We start from the raw sequence: 21,460 nt of genomic DNA, 5'->3' as shown, positions 1-21,460 counted from the left end.
CATAATAATAAATGCCACATATTATTTTGGTGGAAAACAGACCAAAACACATTTCAAATGAAGAAAAAAATCCCACTAAGATATTACCTTATGTTCGAAACGGTTTTTTTGATAGCAATAAAAATGTTCATTACGCACGTGGTAGAATATTTGTTTAAAAAAAATAAATGTCAAATTAGTCGTAAATAAAAAAATAAGCAATTACGCATATTTTTTAAAATCTTAGAAAATTCATATAAAATTATGTTTTAACTAGGTTGTCTCAAAATATCAGAAGGAATATTTTGAAAATAGCCTTATTTTTTTAATTGTACTGTGCTTGTGAAACAGACGTTTTTATACATATTTTTTAGCAACAACCGTATCAAAAAAAAATTAGACAATTCTAGTGGCCTTTATATTTTGTAATTACGGATTCTGTCAACAACTGCCGTGAGATCACAAATTATCTTGGTCTAGGTTGGTCATGGAATGGAAAACGTCTGTCGTTGCTTATATCATTCTTTTGAAATAATTCTGTCAATGTTTTTTTTAAACTGGCTTGGACAATTTAAATTTTTTATTAGACAACCAAAATTTTTTTTTGACATTACCTACGACAATTATTTTAAAATCCATAACCATCCTTGACCAAGATAATTTTTGATCTCACGGTAGTCTCGTTTTTCAGAAATAAGATCTTTTTACGTACCTATATCAAGAGTATTGCGAAATTTTTTATGAACGTATGTCTTGAATAGTGACATCAATACCTATCAGTTACACCGCTATGCAATTTGTAACTTTTTAAAAGTTATTATGAATTTTTTTAAGTGATATGAAAAATATAGGTAATTAGATCGCAGTTCTACTTATTGTTGAATTTTTTTTATCAAGTTAAATAAAAAAAAACAAATAAAATAAAAAATAATAAAAATGAAATAAAAAATATTTTATAATTGTTTTTTCGTAGCACACCTTCTACAGATATAACAAAACAAATTGGGATCGATTTTATACGATCTATCTGACACTTGATATAATTAAAGATACCTTCAAATTAAATCCAATTTTGTTATACACGAAATTGAGAGATTACTGAATAAAACAGATTTATTGATTCAAGACTCACTATGCCATTCAAATTTATCAAAAATACTCACTCAATCAACTCATATCACGCCGATCGGTGTTATCTATCAGATTTATCAGTTCCTGAACACCTCTCTTGAGTAGAATATTGACCCTTTTGTTCTAGAATAGTGTAAAAATCAGCTTTAACATTTTCCTGAACATCATTAATGTTCTACCTACTCTCTGTAATATATCCTACATGTTTTGACATTTCATTAAATGTAATAATCTATGCAAAACATCTTTTATAAACAGCTTCTTTATAAAAAAGTCTAAAACTTAGAGTAATTTAAAAATGTAATTCCCAAACCAACTTAAAAAACTTTCAGACTCGAACCAAGCTACACATTTTTTGATTTGAAATTAATTCCTTTTTGGCTTGTTAGTCAAAGTGCGTTGCTATTATAATCACCTCCCATCCAAGTCATATCATTTATTTATAGAACCTTCCTATTTTGTGCTAATTCAAACAGTAAACAAACACTCACCTATACGGCAACATTCCATCCAATGCCTGATTTACAGTTGGAGGACTACTCAAGGCCAGACCTTTCGACAACAACGGCCCATGAACGGTTAACGTTTGCGACGCCACTGCTTCCGCCATCTCTACATCAACATCCCCTTCGTCTACAAAACCCGAGTTATAACAAAACACCAAAAAACAACAAACCAATCCCACCTCCCATCGTGGGCAATTGCAAATCCTTTTTCATCATACTGGCCGCACACATCCCTCCCAAAAACGCCAATTCTGCCTCCAAATGTTTCAACCCCAAAATAGTACTCCCGTTCCCGGCAGGGGGCCACTCGTATCCCACTACCAAACATTTGAAACCATACGAACTCGACCTGTCGTCTTTCAAATAATCCGATGCTGTTTCCAACGAAAAAATTACTTCATTCCCGGGCAAAACGACCGAATTCGTGGGCCACTGCAAACTAATCAACGATTAAAAAATCTCACAATCCCATTCAAGCTCTTACCAGCTTGTGAATTTATGTAAAACGGGCCAATAGGGCAAAGGCGGCGACTCGGAATCGTCCATGTCGTAAGTTTTGCTAGTTTTGAGAGAAAAGTCGAGCGAAGGGACATATAATTGTAACGAATCTTCGGGTTGAGCGGTGGAGCAAGCCGGGTCGAACTCTAAAGTCATCCATTTGACGCTATCCGGGAAAATTACCCTGTAAAAAACGATTTATTGGAGTTTCACATTACAGGAAACTGTATTACCGGTAATTTGAAACCGTCGCTGGTTTGTATGGATGATCACCCTCAACCCACGTATAGTGATGACTAGTAGTGTTAGTCCTATAGTCGATACTATCTTGAGTACTTGACGTCACAAGTGACTTAGTAGTGACGGGAGTGGAACCTCCTAATAAATTTAAAGCCGAGACATGTGGGAGTATTTCTTGAATCAGGGTTAGTATATGCACAGCACTCTACAATCAAAATTGATTATTAGTACCAACACGTGTGTTATCTACCTACTCGTGGATCACTAGTGGCCAAGGGACTTATATGAGCCAAAACCAGTGGTAGCAAAGTCGTAACCATATAAGAATTACTTAAAATTTCAGCAGAAGAAATCTCTTCGGCTTTTTCACGCGCCGTAGCCATCAAATCACAAGCATTGTGTATTATCGCACTAGCCATTGATAGAGCAGCTTTCCGAGCTTGTTGCTCTAATTTCGTCGTTGATGTTTTAGCACACTCCACCGGATTACTAAAACGGATTTTATGACTACTTAGAGAAAAAAAAACAATATACAATTCATATACCTATAGTACAAAATGACCGGTATTTGCCCCCTTGTAAGTGTCGTGCCGTTAAAACTCAACGAACAAGTGGAAAATGTAAAAGTCGTGTTATCTGAACCTTTCACCGAATTCAATCCTCCATCACCATTGTTAGTTCTACCACCGTGATTCCGCAATCTTATAGCATATTTTATATTTTCCTGCACAAACTAGATTAAGAGCCTACGAAACCACCAAATACTCACCTTGATGGGAACGGCTCTGTCGAACTTAATTTCGATTATATCGGGGGCGAAGTCTTCCGGCACGAAAGACCCTCTTGTGATTTCCAAACTGTTCCAACGCTGGGTGTGGGTGTGGCTCTCGGAACCGCTCAAAGAACTTTGCTAAATAATAAAATAAAATAACAAAATAAAAAAGGGTTTTTGTTGTTTAAACGGAAATACCAAACAGTCGTAACATTAGTACCCACATGCAAATTCAAGCTCTTTGATTGATTTTGAAAAAATCTCATTAAAAATCATTAAAAAAATTGAAAAATAACAGTTGAAAAGGAAACACAAAAATGTAAATAAACCGGTTTTTTAAAAAATTGTCAAATAATGCGTCAAAGTATCACAATTTGTAATCAAGTCATCTTTGAATCCGAAAACGTATGTGTGTTTTTGAACTACACCTAAAACGTTAAATAAAATTCCAAAAACGACTTTATTATCAAAATTAAGAGAACTTTCAACAAAGAATACTGAAAAATCTCATGTTTATGTGGAGGCCCACAAAAAATTGGCGACTGGGCTGGAATTAGTCATCGACGTTCGTTCTTGTTTATAAATGTGGTTATTAAAAATCATCATTTTTTAATCATGCTTCAGGTAGATCAACAAGAGATTTTGGAACTTTTCATAAATGAACTTTATGATGAATTGGTGTTTGGCTATTTTCAACAAGATGTGATACATTCAGCTAGGACCACAATAAATATGTTACGATAGTTTTTTGATAATAGACTTATTAGTCGAGATACAGAAAATATCTTGCCTCCGAGATCCTGTGACCTTACTCCTACAGACTTTTGTATGGCCTTATTTAAAAAAATTACAAATTACAAATTTACAAATATTAAGGTTAAGAATAACTGAAAAAAATTAATGAAATTAATGATAATCCACATATAGAGCGAAATGTGATAGATGGAGTTAGACGAAAGACGCTTTTGTGCTTACAAAAAAATAGAGAACATTTTCAGCATTTATTGCAACCGCTATTGAATAATGTAAATAAATGTACACTCGCTAATTTTGAAATTATCATGCCAATAAACAGAGCCCAGCATATCTTTTATTTTTGTTGAAACTTCTATTTTTTCTTCTTTTTTTTTTCTAAGTTTTTTGTCATTTTACCTTTCGACTTGTCATTTTATTTGACGTTTCACGTGCAGTTCAAAAACAGACATACGTTTTCGGAACCAAAGATGACTCTATTACAAATTATCTTGATCTCTCTCAAAAAAAATAAGTAAGACTAAATAAATTCTAACAACAAACATTTTATTATCGACACGTGTTACTCCAGACAAGTTGGCGTCATCACAAAAAGGAAGGTGGTTCACTGTCAAAAAATTCAAAGTAAAAACCAATGTTTATAAAATATTTAAGTCCAAAATACGCAGTAAACAAATTATTCATACAGTAAATATAAAAAATACAAAATCGGAAAGAACCAAAGACACTTTTGTGTAAAATATTCGTTGCTAAAACCAGTGGCGGTTCGTGACTTTTAGACAGGTGATATACAGGCTGTTCCGTTTTTATTGTTACAAACTTAAACAGGTGATAGAATATTTAATTTTAAGACAAAAGTTTCCTATGAACATGTATCAAAAAATGTTACGTAGGCGAGCTACGCCCCTTGAAAGATGCGTTTTTAATGGAGTTTTCCCACTATTGCAGAATAGATAGATAGAGTTGGTACAGCTGATTACTTTTAAACACCTGAACGAATTTAAAGATCAGTTATCGAAAGTTTTAATCACGGGTCTCTTAAACGGTGAAACAAATTTAACTTTTAATTTTTATCCTTTTTATGGTCTGCAAGACAAATTGTAAACTGACTTTACTCAAAAACGGTAAGTTTTATCGAAAAAACGCAAGAGACCTCTTTTTTGTGAAATTTAGAATTTTGTAGCTGAAAGTGGCAAAAATCAACCGCCAAAATAGTTACAGTACTTTTTAGTAAAAATTTTAACATTTTATCTTTGAATTCATTTGGCTGTATAAAGGTTATCAGTTGTACCAAATTTCGTAATTTTATCCACCATAGTTTCTGAAATATTAAAAGATGCACCCCATTCAGGGGATGTGGCTCCCTTATATAAAATTTTTCGATATATGTTTATAGGAAACTTTTATCTTAGAATTGAATATTCTATCACCTGGTTAAATTTGTAACAATAAAAATTAAACACCTGTATAACGAGTCTTTATTAAAATTTGGCGTCATAGTTGGAAGTGACTATGAGTATGTTGTAAACAAACCCTAATTTTTAATACGCTCAGTGAGATGTCAATGTCAGATTAATAACTTTCAAGAAGATGGTCCGGTTACAATCAAACTTTTGCAGATAACTTTGACGTCAATTAAAAAAAACCGTCACAAATAATGCATGGAAAACAATACAACAAATTCAACACTTCACACCAACATATCCAATTATTTCGGACTCTTGAAAAATGTCCTGTTTTGAGATTTTCTTTCACTAATCTATGTTAAATTTAAATAAGGCATTGGCCTCCCTAAATCCTTAATTTTTATTTTGTCTTCTAGAGGAAATCTGTAAAAATCTGTTTTTATTAAAATACTTACACTATTTGCACTTCCGCTCATTGTCAATTACAATAAACATAAATTAAAACTTTAATGAAAACTGTAAGTGCTTTGTCAAATCGGTCAAAAATCGCGAAATCCAACTATTTTTTTTGCGCAAGCGTAAATGTCATTCTAATTTCAAAAAAAACAAATTAATAAAATCACTAATTACTCCGCGCTTCTTTTAAAATACGCAGAGCTGTCATTTTTATCTCCACTTAAATCTAAAGCACCCCCTCGCCCATACTCTCGTGTTGCCAATGCGCCTATCTCACTTTCATACCCGTCTTGATACAGTGGTGAGCACATGAGGAACATTTGAATTTTTTGATTGGCTAGCAGAAGCGTAGAGCTGAACTATAAATACGTTGTCATGACAACCAGGGCCGCGGAATGGTTTGCGTCCTATTTGCGCTGTACCATCGAAATAACTTCATTCCTGGGTTTATAAAAAATAAATGGGTTTCTTGGGCGTTTTTACTCAAAATTACAAAGTTTCTAATTAAACTTTTATAATAAAATAAATCACTCTAAACTAAATAAAACGTTCTTTATGGTTTCTTGTGCAGGATGGGCGCGCTGCAAAGCGGCCTTAAGAGAAACCGCCACTGGCTAAAACATGATTAAACAAAATAAAATATGAACAAAATAATTTTATCCTAAAAATTTTATTGCTAAAATGTTCAAAAACAAAAAGTGAGTAACAGGTTCACACTTCCAGACTCAGTTTTGAGACATTAGCAAGGGCCCCTGCGCAAGAATAATTAGCAAGGGCTGGAAGCAGTGCGCACATCGTGATCAGTCAGTTTGATGCGCAGACGTTCACGTCTTCGCCACTCCTTGCACAGCTGTGCTCCTGATACCAGGATTTTGTTTTTGAATGCTTTGCGATATTCCCGTTTTGCTTGGAGATATTGTGCTTGAAAATATTTTGTCCAGTTTTAGTTTAGCGGTGCGTACTTTTTTATTAATGAACATTTCTTAATTTAAACCTTTTATTAAGAGGAGTTTTCAATTAAATTTTTTAAAAATATTTGGTTTTATGTTTGAACATTTTAACAAAAATACAATTTATTTACAAACTTTTTGCGATCACACGATCTCCCATTCAAACTATGTATGTCATATGTAAAGAGGACAAATCTAGAAAGCTATATTTTTTACTGTTTTTACATTCCCTTATCTTTCTGGTAATTATGTATAAAAAAATGTTATACATGTCATTTCTGGAAAAAAAATTAAAGTTATTTCAAAAAATTAAAATTTTTCATGTTTTCATCCAATGCTGTAAAAAATTTAAAACAATTGCTCAAATTGCCATCACCAGTCTCATTTCCAAGCGAATTTTTTCTCTTAGTTCTTTTAAGGTATTCGGCCTGTTAAAATAAACCCTTGAGTTTAGGTAACCTCAGAAATAATAACGATTTAAAAATATTTATTCAGCAAAAAATAACCATTTGCAGACATGAAATATGTTACTGAGGCTTCAAAAATAATAAATTTTTACTGTTATTCAATTGCAATGCCATTAGACAACGTTGCCACAATATTTTTTTTGAATATGTTTTTACCAAAAACTTTAATAAATATAATTTTGTAATTATTTTCATGTTAACATGTACAATTGTCTTTTCCACCTTTCATTGAGTTGGTGCGCCACTTTTTAAGCGCCATGTATAATATTAACAAAACATTATGGTCTTTGGTTTCATAGATGGCTTCTTTCTGAATTATCTTCGTATATAAATATTTCTTTAAGTTCCACAAAAATTTAAAAACAAGATAATGTCTTATTTTGTTTAAATAAAAAACAGACTTACGTCTTCTAATAATTCCAGTTCGTATTCATAATGGCCAATCCCCCCATACACTCCGACTCCGGCGATAGAAATTCCGGGCCGATCCACCTGGAAACAAATCGCGTCCGGAGACCCGTTTCCGGTATTCCAAGTCCGCGATTGGTTGGTCCGTGTGAACCTTGAAGTGGTCATGTGTAAAATGCGCCCGCATGCGTTTTGCAAATCCTCCTAGAAATTTAATTTAATTTCAAATTAATTTTCGATTGTTTCACATACATCTGTAGCACTGCATTGGTGAACCAACTCGGCTACGACTCGTGCTAATAAATGGCAACAGTGTCGCGTCAGGCCGGGCAAACACAAAGTTTTGCTATTTTTCAAAGTTTGGTTTATCGGTTCTGAAACGATTTGTAATAATCGATCGAGGACGTCCTTCCATTGCCATAGAGGCCCCAGATAACAGTCCATCTGACTCTTGTAACTCATTTGTTCGACCAAAATCGGGTAATGATGAGAGTCTGAAATGCTCATCATTGGTAGTCCGGTATTGTCTGAGGGACTCAGCCCCCGGTGAAGCGAACTGTCAGAGCCTATGGTACTCCCCAGTAGTGGAAAAGTGCTTCTAAGTCGGACACTGGGGGCGCAGAGGGCGCACAAAACAGCACTTAACAAGCGTTGGCTATTAAAAGGTGACGATCGGTTAGATTCCTACAATTACTTCATCAAACATTTTTTATTAAATAATGAATAAATACTTTATCAATTTCTGAAAGCAGGTCACAAAGACAATTCCACTTTAAATATGCTGTTGGGTAAAAGGCGTGGAAACAAGCGACAAACGTATTATGACACTCCTCCAAAATGCTATTCATCATAACAAAATTTTGGCTGTAATTTTTCCCCTTGCTCGACTTTTTATTCATGAGGGCCGGCAAATTATCTGATAATATCTGTTTCAAAAGAGTCCTTACATCGCCGATACTTTCGGCCAGTTGTACGTTTTCTAAAGGAATTTTCTTGATAATTTGATTCGGATAAATCTCATTCGTATAAGTGTGAATTAGTCTCAAACTCGCCCTACTTATATAAACCAAGCGTTCCAATTCAATATTAGTGTACATATTTTTGATCGATTGTCCTTCAACAACTCCCCATTTGAAAGTATTCCACGACCATTGTAACAAAGAAAGAAGGCTTTGGAAACATTCTTTTGTCACAGTCCTTGAAAAATCCTTCGACAGGATATGAACGGGCTCTGCAATATCGACATGTCTCGGCGGCGAGTGATTCTCAGGTGTTATCACTTTGTACAACAATTGAGGTATTTGACCAGCATTGACATCAGTACCATTGTTAGACTTCTTCGAGGATTTGAAGTAGAACAAAACTTGGTCTTCGGTGGTTACCATGGCTTGACCTGAGGAGCCACAATCGCTGCTAGGACCACTTATACGACACCAAGCGACGTACCAACGATGCGCCTGGAAATTCCCCTAGAAATAAAACAAACCACCAAAAAATTGTAACTAACTTGTAATTGAATTGGTTCGTCGAATAACAACGGATATTTCTGTCTCGGACCACACTCGTAGGGCACCTCTTCGGTCTCGGCTAGTAATTCACCATCACCTTCCTGTTCACCCCCATCAGGGCCGATATCCAACAATTTCAACTTGGCCGTGTACTCGCCACGACCCCCAAACAAACCAAACCCGCCTATTGGTCACAACGTTACAAAACAACCAATAGAAAACAAGCACTCACCTAGTAGGATATCAGTGTCGGCCATGAATCTAATCGCTTCAATACTATGTCCGGAGTATCCCCACCCCCCACCGTGATTCTCAAACCGGTTAACACTTTGAAAATCCTCTTTTGAGTATTGTTTCCCTGACACTAACTGGCGATCGTCTATTTCTTCCTTAACCGCTGCCATTTGCAAATCATGTGCTGCAGTTAGCGTATCCAGACAACACAACAAGTTAATAGCGGCTTGAAACCGCGTCACGTGACAGTTGGTTATAACCGGTAAAGACAATTCGGGTGAAAGAATCGCCGCTAAATCCAAATCATCAGGAAGTTCAGTCACACTGTCGTTCAACGTCTTCACATGAAATAAAAATTTATTATCAAAGGTTTTAACCGAGTTTCGCGTTTGCAATTCGGTTGCGATAATGTTGTAGCAGGTGATTTCGTGGTTGAGCGGGTTGTAGGACCACAGAATGTTATAAATCGGGTCCATACAGACGATTTTGTTGCAGAAATCGACCTGTTCGGGGCCTTTGAACGAGTTACAATTCCCATCTCTTTTGTTTATAACCAAACATTTGAAACTTTTTGCTGTCTCTTCGTGACTCGGCAAGAGAACAATTGAGTATTTGTTAGCCGTGACGATTGATTTCGAAATACTGATTGAATTTATGAGACTTTCGTCGATTTTGAGAAAAGTCTGATCGCCTGAAGCCCCGACCCAAGTGGCTCTACGGCCGTGTTTGGGGCCTATGTTTGGAATGATGGCTGGGATGCAATACCAGGGAGTTCTGGGGTTGCTATAACGCGAGCTGGTGCTTTGCCCGGGTTGAGACGAGTCTTGAGGGGACACAGAAGGTGAATTTCGCCCTAATTGCCCTTTCTATAAACACAAAATTAATAAAAATTTGTAAAAACGGTGGTAACAAACTTGGTAGTTCCCGAAAGTGTAAACTTCTCCTTTAGATGTTAAAACAACAGTGTGGTTACTTCCAGCCGCTATGTGTATAGCACTACACGGCAATCTCACGAGTTGTATACTATTTTTCGCCAGGATGTCGCCGCAACCCAATTGACCATACAAATTCGATCCAAAACTGTAGACCTGAAAACAGCATTAGTAGTACCACCCCACTTAAATTTGTCTTGTTACTTGTCCATTTTGTAGTAATAGCACACTATGATGCAGCCCGCACGCAATTTGCACAACTGGACTATCCGAAGGAACGTGAACTTTCGCCGGTGGCAGACATGCAATTCTCGTAGCGTCACGCTCGACATCAGAGCCGGCTTGTTCCTTCACTACAACTCATACATTACATACGAAATTTTCCCTAGCACTTGTTATTACCCGTTCCGAGGATATTACACTGTCTCAGAGTATTATTACTCGACCTGTGTGTCGGAGTGGCCGAAACCGCAGGCCGTAACGATTTTATTTTCGCCGATTGTTTGCTAGGACCAGGACCAGATTTGCGGCCCCGATTTTTGCGTTCTTCTAACCGACTGTGGATTTGCTCGTGTAATTTGGTTCTTTGTCTCGGAGGGATTAGAACCTTGTCGCGGAAAATCAGGTCTAAACGCATCATTCCGGCCAAGTCGGCCAATTCGGAATTATCAACGACTTCTCGTGCACAAATTCGGCAACAACCGCAGACTGAACACCCGCTGTCGCCTTCGCCGCAACCACACTCCCTGGAAAAGTGGGATTAGAAGGGATTTTTGACCCGTTTTTTGAATATATACACGGTGGTCCAAAAGTCTGGAAACGATGTTATTCTGGCGAAACTATCAAATTTTTTGGCAAATAAATTTATAGGTGTGCAATAGCTATAAAAATGCTATTCAAAAAAAATTTTGAATATTAATTATTTGTTTATACTTACTAGATAATGGAAACGTACCACATTTTTTTTAGACAACGAGTTTGTTACAAGAATTGTTGCTGTGCAATTTTTTTTGTAAACCTCTCACTTTTTTGTTAAAAAAATGTTTGACATACAATAATTAAACAATTTTTTTGGAGTAAACTACCAGTTTTTTTGGAAATAAATTAATAAATGTTTAAAGGCTGTAAAGGAGCGATGCCAAAAAAATGTTTTAATTAATTGTTTAAAGTTTTGAGATTATGATACTAATAATTTTATTATTTTTATAATTTTTATTATTATTTTTATTTATTTATTCCTAAATAAAAACGGTTTATTATTTATTGTTTTGCAAAGTTATGTTTATGCATTTTATAAATGTGGGGAGGGTAATGTTTACGTAGGTAATAATTGCAACTATTAGTTTTTTTGTAAATACAAAATAACGCTATTTCTTTTTGAAAACAAATTATGTAAGTAATAGTTTTTTTTTAAGAAATATTAACATATTTTTTACATAAATTAAAGAAACGTGTGCTGTTGTCTCAAAAAGCGCTCCAGAGAGAAACAATTTTATTTGGAAAATAAAGCAAAATGACGACGCCATAGCAATGACATAAAAGAAGGCGTGCTTACCACTGATGCTAGGTCTTAACATACCACCCCATGGCCGGTGGAAGAAAGTTTTGACAACAGATAAAGTTTATAATTTTTTTAACGAAAATTGTAACGTTTTCAATAAATATTTTTGTACATTTATAAAATGCATAAACATATCTTTGTAAAACAATAAATAAAAAACCGTTTTTATTTAAAAAAAAAATTATTACTATGGTAATCTTAAAAGTTTAAACAATTAATTAAAATAAAAAATATTTTGGCGTTGCTCCTTTACAACCTTTAAACATTTATTAATTTATTTCCAAAAAAAATTCTTTAATTCTTGTAAGTCAAACATTTTTTTAACAAAAAAGTGTAATGTTTACAAAAAAAATTTTTGCATGGCAACAAAGCTCGTTGTCTAAAAAAAATTGTGGTAGGTTTCTATTAAAAAAAAAGTTACTATGTTTATCTCGTAAGTATAAACAATTAATTAATATTCAAATTTTTTTTGAATAGCATTTTTATAGCAATTGCACACCTATAAATTTATTTGCCAAAAAATTTAATAGTTTCGACAGAATAACATCGTTTCCAGACTTTTGGACCATGTATATTTATAGACTCACTGGCCGGGATTTCGGTCTGCGCTCATTGAGGAGAGACAACTGATGGAATATCCAGTGCATTCCCTGCAAATGGTACAAATCATGCATTTGTCGTCGTGCCAAGAGTGCATCCCAGCGGGACACATGTTTTGGTGTGGTTCTATAACGTTATCAGAGCTACCAGCGCTATTTTCCCCTTCCTTGCGATTTTCGTCGATTTCTTCATAGAGGTCGTGCTCATCTTGGGTACCACAAGTATCCATAGCGACGATATTATGGGAAGTACCCTCTTTATTCAACGAAACAAAATCACGTCCACATTGAAACTTGTTGTTAATACCAAAAGTGTATACTTGACCTTTACTCGTCAAGGCTACAGCGTGAGCCTTACCCAAAGCCACTTGTACAATAAACTCGCCTTTCAAATTACAAACCAAACCTACAATTACAGTTACCAACTGTTCTCAATAAACTACTGAAATACCTGTAGTGGCATCGACATGAGCAGTATCTTTCCCAAACATTAATAATTCGCCATCTCGGGTTACTAAAGCCGTCGTTCCGTTATTACAAGCCGCAGAAACGATAAACTGACCATCAACTTTAATCATTTTTTTGGGTTTGATGGGCTTAGGTTGCCTCCGGACCTTACTTTGGTCCCCATCTTCGCCCCTAAATCAAAACATGTTTTAGTATATTGTTCTTGTACAATTGCGTATATTTAAAAAGAAAACACAAAACTGCTTTACATCGTTAGAAATTGTTGTTTAACTTAGATTTTAAAAATAAATAAATAGATACTTATACAGGAATAATGTGTCGGACCAATTCTCAAATGATGATGGTAAATTTTCAGCTAAGCATAAAAATAAATACGAAGTTTGTTTCAAGCTTTGATTTCTGAAAACCAACAGAACTAACAATTTTCATATTGTCATGAAGACACCCTAGCTTATGATATTGTCAGATTTAATTCATTATTGAATTTCCTAGTTTATTTAATATTTTGTTAATAAGACACAAATTGGTGTTTTTTTTAATCTGTTTAATGTTGCAAGGTCTGCCGTTTTCGCTGTCTAAATTCAAAAATGCATAATCTGAACGGCCAAAACCTAAAGATCTAACCTTTGAAGATCTACGAGTATATCTTGTAAAAATAAATCAAATAATTTTTGCCAAGGAAACTTTTAATTCGAATGGATGTCTTTTATCACCACCCAAGAGTTGGTACAAGAATTTTGAATCACCCTATATAAGCTATGAGACAAAATAAGGTATTTGTTAGTGCTTTTTTGCTTCTTTATCTATTGATTTATAAATTTTTCTAGCTGCCTTAACTAATTTTTATGTATTTTTGGGCAATGAAGTCAAAAAAATATATTTATAAGAACTTCCTTAACGTACTAGTTTTTTTACAGGTTTTATAGGCGCTTCCAGGTTCATTAAAATACAAAAAACAAGCACAAATTTCGAACGGAAAGAAGTATGGAATGTGAAAGAAAATGTAAATCCACACACAATAGTTCAATAAAAACTAAATTTAAAAGAAAAAGAAGTAGAAAGAAATTTTTTATACTTATTTATACCTTCTTTGGTGGTTTCAAGCTCCCCAAGTATTCTTTCAGCTAATGTCAAAAGTTAAAACAGAATTTTCTTCAATTACAGATATTTACTATACTTTCCGTTATTTTTTTTAATTTTCCTTACCCGTAAATCCTTCATGATAAAAAAAACCGTTTTAAAATCAGCGCCCAGAATCTTAGAAAATACTGCAAAATTTGAAATTCACAAGTTGATTTTTTTTAATTTTCTTATTTAAAAAAAATACTATGATTTAGAGGTATTAAATGTTATTATTGCAGAGTTTTGAGTGATAGGCGCAGTCATTATGAGATTTCGGTTCCCGGAGAAAGCAATTTTAGATGAACAAGATTTATACGTCGCGCATTTCCAGAGGGTGTCAATTTCGAGAAAAGACACTAGTGGGGTGAGTAATTTTCACAACTGTATCAACCTTGAGGGAAACCCTTGAAGGGTTTTACCGATCTATAAAAATGTGTATGAATTTTTGACTGTTTTTAAAGGTTCTACTGAAGGATTTAGAGACAGCTTCCCGTTTCATCGTTCAAGCCTTACAGATTCGCAAACGTTACATAAATCTCTCGCACCACAGTTTCTCCGCTAGTGCGAAATTTATTGATTTATTTTAGAAACAATTTTTACAATTCTATCGAAGAATGACTCAATTTTTAGCATGAATTGTTTTAAAATATATAACTTAATAATATCTGTTTATTTTTGTTGAACATTCTGTGCATCTTAGATTATTTGAACAGCTCCAACAGTAAAGGTTTTTTACGTACATAATATGTAACTTTTTAATAAAAATAAACATTTCTGATGCTTTACACAAATTCTCAATAAAAAATATTTCTTGTAAACACTTTTATAATTAAATTAAAAAATATTACACAATTTTGTAATAGTTTCTAGAAGTCGAATAAAAACTTGTGCTATCTCTGCACTAAAACAAATACAGATCTTTTAGAGATTCTACTTAAATATTACAGAAGCGTTCGTTATGTAAATATTTAATGTTTTTTAAAATTACTGTGAAATCAGATTTGTGTAATATTTTTAAATAAGAGCAAAATTACTATTGTTTCATTACCTGCGAGCCGTCCCAGCGAAAAAAACCGACCCATCTTCGGTTAACAAAATGGCATGTAACCCATCATGGCCAACTGCGATATGGGTTACTTTGGGTGCTTTCGTGAGGATGAGTTCCGACCATTTTCCGGTCCTAACTCCGGCTTGCTTGATACCCAAAGCAGAAGCTTTACCACAGTACAAAACCTATATTACAATGTTACAAAAATATCAACGAATTAACGGAGTTTTTACTTTTCCGGTTGTTGTTTTAATCAAACCGAATTCTTTTCCGGCACAAATCGTCGCAATTTCGTCCTCACTTCCGGTGTTTACAGTATGGGAATTCCCCTCCTCGTCGAAAGAAGCAATCCCGAAAACATCGACGCATTTGCGGGCCAATTTTAAGGGAAGTTCGTTGACTAGAGAGGCGGGTGAAGTCAGTTGGTTTAAAATACGGACAACAAAACCATCCTAAAAACCGAAATTTAACAAAAATATATTTTTTAGCGGTTATTTTACGTCTCGGGATGGCGAAATCGTCCCTAAATTATCACCATCTGAGAAAATAACAGACGCAGACTCGTCCCGACTATGCAGTGGCACTGATCCAGAAATCAACAAATTTGTCCTTTCAACGATCAAAAATTCGCTGCCTCGGCGCCCATTTAACTTCAAATACAAATTGTCCTAAAACCATCATTTCTGGATTATTTTTAGCGAAAATGAGTATCTACGTACCGTGCAAAAAACTAACGTCCCGTTGTCATTTGGGTAAAAATCGGGTTTCCAAAAGTACACGTGACCTTTAACACTATCCCCATAACCCGTCCCAATTTTGAAAAGTCCATTGGAAGTGAATAAATACAAATATTGGCCGTCACAAGCAAGCGATTTCAGAGCCAACATGACATTTTGCAAATCGTGTGGCATTTTTACACAAAATGAATCAATTTTCGAGCTACTTGGTACTCCATGAGTGACCCAATCAGGTCGGATCATTTTCCCCAAAAGCACCCCTTGGACACTCCTTTGCAGGGATGACAAAACCGCCGGCATCTACAATAATAACAAATACTAATATCTATTTCTGGTTGCAGTGGTGTCATACCTGAATATTTTGCACTGATAGTGCCCTTGGACACATCAGAAGGGCCGCAGTGGCCGACAAATACTTCCCAGTGTCCCCCCTAACCACCACTAGGGACAGAAGACAAGCACACGCGATTGCAGTCAGATGAGTGCCGTCGTTAGGAACCGAGCTTTCCGGCCCATGCATGCAAGCCAAGTCTAACAACAAGTCAAAAAGTGGGTCTATGACGTCCGGGGGCTCAGATTTGAGCCCTTCAGGTGTCTGTCCTTGCAAAACGTCCAATAACGCAGATAAAGCTTTCGTGCAAAGTCCCGGATGCGTAATGCGACTCTCTTTGATCAATTCAAAGACCGATCTGAGCCCCAATCCCACGACTTTTGACACTTTTATAGGCATGTATGTGCTAGTTTGGCTGTTATCTTCCGTGTCACTGTCGATTTCGCTCTGGTCTTGCAAGGGGGCACTGCAGCTGCTTTGGAGGTACTCCTGAGTGGCCTGTCGCATCCACCGGTCCAAGACAGCGAGTCGTATTGAGGCGAAAACGGCAAAAGCTGACGCATTGCCGGGTAATTCCATTTCAGGGGGCGACTGAAAGTCATTCTCGCACATCACTTCAAGTTTGCTTTTTTGTTTCGTGCGAGATTTCAATGTTTTCTTCTTGAGTTTCTTCCATTCGAGGCGTTTTCTACAAGTTAGGTTAGGTGGTGATTTAAGGGTGGATTTTACTTACTTTTGACTATCGGGGTGAACTCTGAATGTCTCGTGGAAGAATTTGCTGAGATAAAACGGGTCGGGGAGCATTTTGCGACTGTTATTCAAACGGGAAGAAAAATGCGAAGGAAATTATCGATTTTCTCGAGGGGTGAATCATCCCCGGGACAAATCGATTTTTAGTTACCCTTATTGAGGGGTTGCTTGAAAGGCTTGTGTTGCATTGCTTGAAAAGCGAATTTTGGGTAGTTTCTCACCTAAAACGGATTTTAAATATACACAGAAATTTAATTCAACCGGCAAAACAACAGCAGCACAGTATCACCAGTGATACCAACTGCAGGTTGAATTCCACTACAAAGTCAAACAATGGAGATTCAGAGGAAAACAAAGCTTGGATTCAGAAAATTTGCAAGTAAGCAAGAATTGTTTGTCGCAGTATTTGAAAAAAATTACGTTTAATCTAATTTATGCTGAATAGCCAGTAAAATTGTTTATTTGTTTGGTACCACTGGTGTATACCAGTGGTTCACCCGCAAAAGGAAAAAGAAAATGTTATTGCCAATTGATGATCTGAAAAAAGATACGTTACAACAAATTTGGAAATGTGTTATTTGCTTTTGCAAAGCCGATAGCTTTAACTATTGGCATCCATCTAGCGGTGTGAAGGTTAATTACCACCAGAAAGAAGAGAGGAGTGGCGGCTTTTTTGAATAAATTTTTACATTTTTATATTTTGTTTAATAAAAAAAAACAAGATAGAAATTGGTTATTAATTTAATTAATTTTTTACATTTGCCGCCATCGACATTAAAATTACATCTCATTAAAATTTAGCCGGTGTTCTTTTACTTAAATTTCCAAGATTATTTTTTACTAAACAAAAAAACGAAACAATAGCTCATTGTAATTTGGAAGCTTTATCAATTAATTGCTAGTTCTTATCAGTATGTATTCAGGCACAAGAGGTAAAAAGACCCTTGATTGCCTTTTAATAATGCTTTAATATCAGTTATTAAGTGACAAAAAAGTGTTGTTACCTCTTGTAATTAATAAAATTAATGTTTTTATCTAAGTAGACTTAAATTACAAATAATTATTTAACTTCTCTGGACTATCGGTCAAAGTTTCTTCTTTTTTCCCGATTTGACTTTGATTGATTATCGTTTATTTATTAATTAATTTATTTTTATTTATCGTTTATTTCAAACGGCAAGTGTGCTTTTTTAAATAAAATTTTATCTCGAATACGCCTACGTTGACACCACACGTGTATTTGGGTCATCATCCCCTTTATTTGAAGTGCCAATAGGATAAGCTCACCCTATATCAGCAGGGGACTCCTAAAATTTAATTTTAAACGCTCAATAAACGGGGGTAGAATGATACACTGCACATTTAGGTTTTTTTTTTGTTTCTTGCTACTTTAAATAATCGCATAGTATTCATTTCAATAAAATAAGATAATAACACATTTGACAGACATGATGTTTTAATCGTGTTTACAAAATAAAATTACAATTAAGCATAAAGGAAGGAATAACAAACTTATCAGAAACACAAAATATATATATTTTTTTTATTTAAATAAAGAAATTACTATTTTTTTTTCAATACAAAATGTTATATTCCATGTTGGGAGTAATTATTAATTTAAATTTTAGAATATAAATTTCTGATAAAATTGCATTTTTTAAGGTAATATGTTTCTGCATTATTGGTATTATTATTAAGTAAGAAGAATAATTAGAAATAACTCTTTAATTCAAATTAAAAGTCTAGTCTGTTTTTATGTTTTCTTATTTGCTTTTTACACTCACACTCTTCTTTTTTTATCTTTTTTTTATACATACGTGCTTCATTTATTATCTTTCCACTATTCTTCATTTTTACTCACATTTTGCTAACCTTCTCATCTTTTTCAAGTTTGTTTTGCCGCTTTTCCTTTCTATCTTTCTTATATTTTTGTGTTTTGTAATATAAACTTTTTTTCTGACTTCTTTTCTTTCTTTTTTACTTATTGTTTGTTTTGCATTATTATCTCTGATATTTTCTTTTGTTTTGTTTTCTATAATTTTATAATAATTATTGAAGAGGTTTGAACTCAAAGGGTTCAAGAAGTTAAATTAAGAGATATTTTAATCTGAATACAAGGTGTGTTAAAACTCGCGTACCAGAGAAAAATTTCAAATAAAATAAGACCCCAGACATGAAAAAAATGTTTAAAAAATTCTATTTGTCAAAAAATTTTGCCATTTATTTTTTGACATTTTATTAGGTATATTTAACAATACTAGTGATCTGGTAAATGTTTTTTTATAATTACATATTTAGTAAAGGTACAAAAATTTTGTCAATAAAAGGCACAAATAACATTAAACAGAGTTACAATTTAGGATACAGCTTCCTTGTTTCCTCTTCTAATAGTCTGTAGCAAAAAACTAAAAAAAATAAATAGTCAAAGTTTAAAATTCTCATAACATCGAAATTTTTATAGATAATTTTTTTTTTCCATTTTCCTGGGTATACCTAGTACCTTACCTTACCTTACCTTTTCTCTGGGGCGCGAGTTCTGACGCACCTGTATTTTTACTTATAAAAAATTAATTAAACTTAAAATTGCAGAAATTTTTCCTACAGATACTACATACTCGTCTTTGTTTTACATATACATATTTTACATATTTTCTGTTTTTATTTTTTACTCCTTCCTTTAATTTGTTTTTTATGAACGCGGCAAAGTAAGAAATTTCTATTTTTTCCAATTATGCCTTTTAATTTCTAATTCTGTTCCTTTCTCTTTTTTTATTTCTACCTTCTTCATCTTCAGTTTGACTTATAGTAATAGTTTATAAAACGTGTTTACTGGGTAAATTTTATTACTCTACAGAAAAAAACATGTTTTTAATTACTACTAATCAAACAAAAATGCTTTAACTCCAATTTTGGGAAAAAGTAGGAAATGAGACTCGGCAGATATTCAAAATAATCTATTTTGTTTCAAAGAATCGCATATCATTCTAATGCGATAAGATAAGGATTCGTCTTCCTAAACAAGATACAAAATAAAATCAAAAATAAATACAACAAAACAATACTTTGGTCGCGCGGAAGTTTAAAACGATTGGGCACTTAATTTAACGTCGTTATTTTCTAAAAAATATCTATGCAACTCGTACAAACTGGGAAACACGTAATTGCCATCAACGAATGGATATTTCTCTTTAACTTTTTTCAAGTCTTTATCATGGATCAACACGGCACTCCACCCGCTTTTCCTAGCCCCGACATAATCCAAAAGAACTGTGTTTCCAACATGGAGACACTCCTCAGGTTTGATGTCGTTAATTTCGGACATTTCCATCGCTTTTTCAAAAATCCCTTGACTCGGTTTGGCCACTCCGACGTCATACGACGCTGTCACGAACTTAAAATAGTGCCTCAACTTCGTGTTGATCAAAGTCGAGTCCAGTCTGGGATCGAAATTGGAGATCACCCCCATAGGCACCCCCCGGTGTCGCAAATACGAGAGCAGCCCCAAGGCCCCGTAGCTGGGCTGCCAGCACATGGAGGTCTCGTACAATTCGATCAAATGCGAGGCTATTGAGTCCAGTTTCCGGTCGTCCAAGTCGATTTTGGAGTCCTTGAAAGTGCCCACCACGATCTGCTTCCACCAGCTCTGCCAGCCTAGACTATTCTTGCCGAAATTGGGATGTTCGGCGTTCATTTTGTGCCAGTGCGATTTGAAATTGGCGCTCAGCGAGTTGCTGTCGACGAGGACGCCGTACATGGCGCCCACTTCGCCGTATTGTTTTCCTGGAGCCGAGCGGAATTTGAGGAGGGTGTCGGTCACGTCGAATGTTATCAACCGGAAACGTGAGAGGTTCATTGTGGCACTTACGAGGAGGTTGCACGATTGACTGTCAGAACAGGAATTCAATCCTGCTGAGGTTTGCTGCACACATTTACATCGAACTGATAGAGCTGACTAAGCTCAAGGTCGCCTGGGGATGCAGGAGCGCCGCCGACGACGGGGAGTGGGGTGCGACCTGACGTTTTTCATAGCGAATTTGACGTTTTGGGAAATAAAAAATTATTCCTGTAGAAACAAATTTAAGTTAAAAAAGCTCTATTGTGATGTAATGGACTATTGTTTTAATGCTTCTTAAATGCTAAGTAATTTTTTTATACTATCCATTTAGTGTTTCAGAACTCGCGCCCTAGAAAAAATTTGACCTTTGTTTTTCAACATTTAACATTCTTTATGTCTATTTATTTTGTTTATTTGTAGTATTTATTTATTTATTTATATGCTTCCATATTTAAGATGTATCATTTAAGATTTAATTTAAGAATTAACGGATTTGACATTTTACTAAATTTTCGAAGACAAGCTATAAAACACAGATTTGTCAACAAGAAATTACCACCTAGGATTTGAATTTTTAGGAAAATTACGTTTTCCATGTTGTTTGCAACTAGAATTTTCAGAAGTAATTTTGAATGCTTAGGGTTGGTTACCCCTTGTAGTTGACGGTTGACCTTTTCTGTCAACATGCTGTCAGCTATCAATTGAAATCGCCATACAAGCTGACAGGTGACAACCTAAATTTTGACACTGGTTACATACGATCTTTTGT

The 21,460-nt window shown here is 34.8% G+C and overlaps 2 protein-coding genes across 2 annotated transcripts in view; both read right to left on the bottom strand.

Moving 5' to 3' along the window:
* LOC123015319 (E3 ubiquitin-protein ligase MYCBP2) overlaps positions 1-17,127 on the bottom strand; it is a 69,675-nt gene extending 52,548 nt beyond the window's left edge. Inside the window, 22 exon segments of the mRNA XM_044415008.1 lie at positions 1,602-1,743; positions 1,796-2,298; positions 2,348-2,559; positions 2,609-2,843; positions 2,900-3,078; positions 3,124-3,264; positions 7,564-7,770; positions 7,819-8,250; positions 8,298-9,023; positions 9,074-9,258; positions 9,307-10,174; positions 10,223-10,396; positions 10,445-10,593; positions 10,643-10,986; positions 12,389-12,806; positions 12,852-13,039; positions 15,039-15,223; positions 15,272-15,490; positions 15,539-15,706; positions 15,758-16,075; positions 16,128-16,794; positions 16,840-17,127. Of these exon segments, the coding sequence (XP_044270943.1) occupies positions 1,602-1,743; positions 1,796-2,298; positions 2,348-2,559; positions 2,609-2,843; positions 2,900-3,078; positions 3,124-3,264; positions 7,564-7,770; positions 7,819-8,250; positions 8,298-9,023; positions 9,074-9,258; positions 9,307-10,174; positions 10,223-10,396; positions 10,445-10,593; positions 10,643-10,986; positions 12,389-12,806; positions 12,852-13,039; positions 15,039-15,223; positions 15,272-15,490; positions 15,539-15,706; positions 15,758-16,075; positions 16,128-16,794; positions 16,840-16,910 (6,731 nt within the window). The 5' untranslated portion in view covers positions 16,911-17,127.
* Positions 17,128-19,797: 2,670 nt separating this feature from the next.
* LOC123014526 (rhythmically expressed gene 2 protein) lies at positions 19,798-20,937 on the bottom strand. The gene has a single exon (XM_044413686.1). The coding sequence runs from the start codon at positions 20,707-20,709 to the stop codon at positions 19,936-19,938; it is 774 nt and encodes a 257-aa protein (XP_044269621.1). The 5' UTR covers positions 20,710-20,937; the 3' UTR covers positions 19,798-19,935.
* Positions 20,938-21,460: the final 523 nt, after the last annotated feature.

Source organism: Tribolium madens, unplaced genomic scaffold (assembly GCF_015345945.1).
Source record: "Tribolium madens isolate multiple individuals breed KSU strain unplaced genomic scaffold, Tmad_KSU_1.1 Scaffold_97;HRSCAF=244;Tcas5.2_LG3a, whole genome shotgun sequence".
Classification (NCBI taxonomy): domain Eukaryota; kingdom Metazoa; phylum Arthropoda; class Insecta; order Coleoptera; family Tenebrionidae; genus Tribolium; species Tribolium madens.
The sequence above is the reverse complement of the archived record's forward strand: the minus strand, read 5'-3'. Positions and strand labels throughout refer to the sequence as shown.